General features: G+C 46.0%; 1 protein-coding gene across 1 annotated transcript; it reads left to right on the top strand.

The window, feature by feature from the left end:
* Positions 1–1542: 1542 nt before the first annotated feature.
* LOC100538789 (D(1) dopamine receptor-like) lies at positions 1543–5143 on the top strand. The gene has a single exon (XM_003208033.4). It carries the CDS (start codon positions 2672–2674, stop codon positions 4007–4009), a length of 1338 nt encoding a protein of 445 aa, XP_003208081.2. The 5' UTR covers positions 1543–2671; the 3' UTR covers positions 4010–5143.
* Positions 5144–5158: the final 15 nt, after the last annotated feature.

Below are 5158 nucleotides of genomic sequence, written 5' to 3'. Positions count from 1 at the left end.
AGGGACCTATAGAGGCTTGAGCTCTGAATGTGGTAATAGTACACTATCAAAAGCTTAATTTTAAGTTCTGAATCAGATCTCTACTTAACCATAATACGTGCTATAAATACGTGAGCACTGAATCTTGGATGAGATAGCTTTATGAGAGAGAAGTGAGAGAAACAGAAGAGAAGGAGAGGAAGAAGGAAACTGGTTTGGGTTTCTGACAAAGGTTTCACTGAGCAGACAGTTCTCCAGTACAATGATGGCATTTAAAAAATGTACAGTGTGAAGGGATTACGTGCATTTATATACATTCCAATATGTTTTACATATATTCTCCAGGCAAGTTTCCTTTTTCAAAAAAGAATGAGCTTGCAAGTATTCTGGAGTCACAAGAGACTATTTCACCCAGCCTAGTGGCATCTTCTACAGTATTGTTCTCGGACCCTTCCTATTTTATCCTGGATAAGCTTAATGCATGGAACATCCACATGTCTTAAAAACAAAGTCTGCAACATTGTCAACACACTCACACACTGGCTTTCACACTGTGTTGTGTTTTTCTCCATCTCTCTTTCCTCTCTCTGCGATAAGCTTACTCTTCACTCTGCCATGACCAATATAGAAACATGAGTGGGGCAGTGTTTCTATTTCTGTCATTGCCTCTGATTCACTGTATGGTTTCTTAAGCATTTGCATCTTGCATCCTGGCATCTAGGAAGATGAATGTGATTGTCAATATTTTCTCTAGGATCAGGGCATATAATAACATTTCACTTCTTGTGGTCTCAGTTGTGCTTAATAAGAGTTGTGTCCACAACACAGACTTTTACCAGTAAGACTACCAGTAGGGGCTCTCACTTCTACCTAGATTCCTACTTCAATTACATCTCTAGGAACTTAATTTTTTAGAACTCTGCTTCTCAGCTAGACTTGACTTCAGCCAGCAGTCTCAAAAACTCAAGGTAGGGCACTTGCATAAAAACATACGCACACAAAACAGTATGAGCACATTCACTTTCCTTTTTAATGAACGCTAAACTGGAGATATACAGACACTGAAAACAGGTTTTTCCATAATGCTGCCTACTTTCTGCTACAGAGCCATGTAGCAGCACTGCTGAACATACGAAAACATTGCTTTCATTTTTGGTATTAATTTCATCTACTGTCTTGTTTACCATTCTTAACAGATTCCATTCTTCAGGATCTTTTCACTGATTGTTAAAGAAGAGCAAATGTATCAAATAAAATTAGCAAACGTATGTAATTCTTACAATCAAAGATTTAGTTTTTAGCACTGGAATAAAAGCCAGAGACCTCCTACAGTTTGCAGATGCTGACAAAATCCACGTATGTGGAAATACAGATGGCTCCAAATAAGCCAAGGTGTGCCGCCTGCTTGCATCTTACATGCTATGTTATTTTGACAGCAACTATTGCTTTAATAAAGCATATATTTTATCAGAGAAAATTCTAAATTGTTAAATAATGAGTTTGTCTTACAGACAAACGAGGAATGTATTTCAGTTCCCAGAGAACTGAAAGAAGCAGCAAGAACAGCACATAGTGCTGCACTATGAAGAATATGGTCTCCAAGGCACAAAGCAACTTGAATCTTAAAAGCCATGACCAAATGTTAACAATCTGTTATGTGCTGACACATGCAGCCTGCTTATCCCAAAAATGCTAATTTTTACAGGGTAAGCTGCCAGCCTTACTATTCAAAATTTATGTTAAATGTTCTAGTCTCTATTTTAACTACCAGGAATATCTTCACCATACAATGGAAATCAGACAGTTTCTGGCTTGGCAATTGTTTACACTGACACTGGTGGGTGAAGTAGTTTTACTTGGAGTCAAATAAGAAAATAAAACAAAAATCTTATCTAGGAAGAGGCGCCTGTTTGACAAGCTAAGTAATGATGAGTTGATCTTTGCTATTCATGTTCCAACATACATACTCTTTTCTTGTGATGAGATTACCATACGCATTCTTCAAAAAGAAAAGATTTTTCCCTCTCTGCGTTAGGACACCTTCTCTAAAGCAGGCTGTAAATGTATGCAAGACACATTTATATAACAACATGTATATCATTATAAAAGCAAATGGAAATACTGAAATGCATCAGAAAACACCTTAGGCTGAAATCTTCACAGGCAGTTTTTGGATGCTAATTTCTGTGAAAATGCATGGACAGCTTTCTGCCAAAATAAAAAACCTATGCTGGAGAGGTCTGAGGCTTCCGCGCTCTGGGTTTCTCGATTCAAGACCAAACAGCAAAACAGAGTTGCTACACTGTAGTGAGAAGGCAGCTTCCACAGCATCCACCCAGATTTGGTAGCGCTCAGTGTAGGCAGATGCCAAGCATTACCCTGCTCTTTAGGAAACCAGGCATCTCATTGCAGTCTACCCGGCACTCACGCAGGAACACGCCGAGCGCTGTGAAGGCTCTGACGGGCACTGCCCCTCTACTGGTAGGCGGCCGCGGCTCTGCCCAGCACAGAGCAGCCCTCGGGCGCCAATCCGTCCGACCTCCTCGGCCGCCGCATTCCGGGACGATGCTAAGCAGCGAGCCGGTGCTTCCACCCCGCAGTCGCCGGCAGAGAGCAGCACCGGGCACGGCAGGGTGCGGTGAGTAGCCCGAGGCGCGGCCGGAGATGTGCCCCCGGCAGCAGAGCGTCCCTCATGGCGAGCATGGCGGGCGGCCCGCGAGCACTGCGGGCACTGACGGGCTGCCTGCTGGGCGCCCTGGTGCTGGGCACGCTGGCGGGCAACGCTCTGGTGTGCCTGGCTGTCCTGCGCTTCCGCCACCTGCGTACTAAAGTCACCAACTGGTTTGTGCTGTCGTTGGCCGTCTCCGACCTCTGCGTGGCCATCCTGGTGATGCCTTGGAAGGCAGTCACTGAGGTGGCCGGTGGCTTCTGGCTCTTTGGCAGCCATTTTTGTGACACCTGGGTAGCCTTTGACATTATGTGCTCCACCGCCTCCATCCTCCACCTCTGCATCATCAGCCTGGACCGGTACTGGGCCATCGCCAGCCCCTTTCGCTACGAGCGCCGGATGACACAACGTCTGGCCTGCGCCATGATCGCCATGGCCTGGGCCCTCTCCATCCTCATCTCCTTTGTCCCCGTGCAGCTGCACTGGCACAAAACCAAAGACAGGAGGCACCCCAGTTCCCGCTGCGACGTCAGCCTGAACCGCACCTACGCCATCACCTCCTCCCTCATCAGCTTCTACATCCCTGTGGCCATCATGATCGTCACCTACACCAGGATCTATCGCATTGCCCAGGCCCAGATCCGCCGCATCTCCACCCTGGAACGAGCAGGCGGGCAGTGGCCAGCCCACAGTAAGGAGCCTGCCTCCAGTCTGCGGAGCTCCCTGCGCAAGGAGACCAAGGTGCTGCAGACTCTCTCCATCATAATGGGAGTCTTTGTTTGCTGCTGGCTGCCCTTCTTCCTGCTCAACTGCCTGCTACCTTTCTGCCAGCCTGAGAGCGACAGTAACGGGCAGCCACCCTGTGTCAGCCAAACCACCTTCAATGTCTTTGTATGGTTTGGCTGGGCCAACTCGTCAGTGAACCCAGTGATCTACGCTTTCAATGCAGACTTCCGTCGGGCTTTCAGCAACCTGCTGGGCTGCCAGTCTCTCTGCTGCAGCACCACCAGGGCTGCAGTAGAGAGAGTCCACCTCAGCAATGAGCTGGTCTCCTACCACCAGGACACCACCTGCCAAAAGGACGGAGCCACTGCCACCATGCCACCCACCACTGTCACAGCTTGGGTGCAGCCCGGGCCCCATACAGCGAGTCCTCAGCAGGAAGACAAAGAGGAGCTCCCCATGAAGAAAAGGCTCATGAGCGCCCCAACACAGGCTATCCCATGCAGCAGCCCCAAGTGTTGTCATGTGACAGCCACTTCGCACTTGGACTGCGGGTCAGAGCTGCCTCTGGAGACTATTAATGCCTTTACAGGACTTGGCAGGCATGAGGGACACCGTCACCCTGTTCCAGAGGGATAAGCAACTGCATGTTTCACACACAGAGCCATCGCACAGAGACAGCTCACTGCCTACACATAAAGTATGCCTGTACTCTCAAAAAATCCCAAACCAGAGGGATGAGAAACATTGTTTTTAACCCAGGGGAGTGACACATGTATAAACCCCATTCTAAAAGCACACTGCAATCACATATTGACCTCTTCCCACTGCCATCTTCACCTCTTACCCTCTTTTATAGTAGGCAGATATTTCCCACATATCTGATTGCCCCAACTCTTCAGTCAAACTAACTTGTGATACTGAGAATTGTGTAATGACAAAATTTACATAGAAAACTTACTCTTACATGTAGCTACATTCCTAAAAACAATGGGGTTTTTTGTTGTTGGTTTTTTTTTCATCCTCTCATGGTTTCATATCATATAGGTACATACAGGTCTGAAAGTTTTTGGTTTTAGTTCCGGGTTTATTTCAAAGCCATGTGTCTGGATTTATACAAAAGAATCTGTGTTTAGGCTTTAAAAATTTCTCAGTTAAAACATCATCTTATGTTGAGTCAGAAGACTGCTCAACCCCTAGAAAATCCATCTGCTGTTATGCAGGACCCCGAGCACAGTTTCAGGTATCAAACTCTGGAATCAGCATTTAATGATGTGGATCTAGGCTATTCCTAGCAATTACCCACCTTTTAACATCACCCACTCATCCAGAATTTAACAGCTGTCATTCAGTACATTCAGTGCCTCACCTGGGGAGCAATTCTGAACAAACCCAGTATTACCTTAAAAGAGATAGATCATTGGGTTTTTTTTTTGTTTGATTCTCTTTAGTTATTTTCTCAGTGATCATATATGAACTGCATGTGGATTCAGAAGCTAAAGGATCAATATCAGTTTATTTGAGGATTTTTCTTGCTACATTTCTTCCTCCTTACACAAATCAGAAAGTCATATTGTAAGAGTGGCAGCATCTTTTATCTCCTCCAAAAGAACAAGACTGCATTCTAAAGCTGCAAGGCATCTCGCCTCACTCTTCTGTGTTCCACAACAGAACCATCCTGGGATGTCCTGGCACACCAATAAAACAGTCCTGATGAGCAGCCCCTCAGTGCCTACCACACTCTTATCTCTGATGCAAGAAATTATTGTTCACCGGAGACTTTAACTT

The sequence above is a fragment of the Meleagris gallopavo genome, chromosome 8, assembly GCF_000146605.3.
Source record: "Meleagris gallopavo isolate NT-WF06-2002-E0010 breed Aviagen turkey brand Nicholas breeding stock chromosome 8, Turkey_5.1, whole genome shotgun sequence".
Classification (NCBI taxonomy): domain Eukaryota; kingdom Metazoa; phylum Chordata; class Aves; order Galliformes; family Phasianidae; genus Meleagris; species Meleagris gallopavo.
Note: the sequence above shows the minus strand (reverse complement) of the source record. Positions and strands in the feature narration are given on the sequence as shown.

Bases quoted from the DNA above. Each gene is read 5' to 3' on its own strand.
- LOC100538789 (XM_003208033.4), top strand. From the start codon at position 2,672: ATGGCGAGCATGGCGGGCGGCCCGCGAGCACTGCGGGCACTGACGGGC.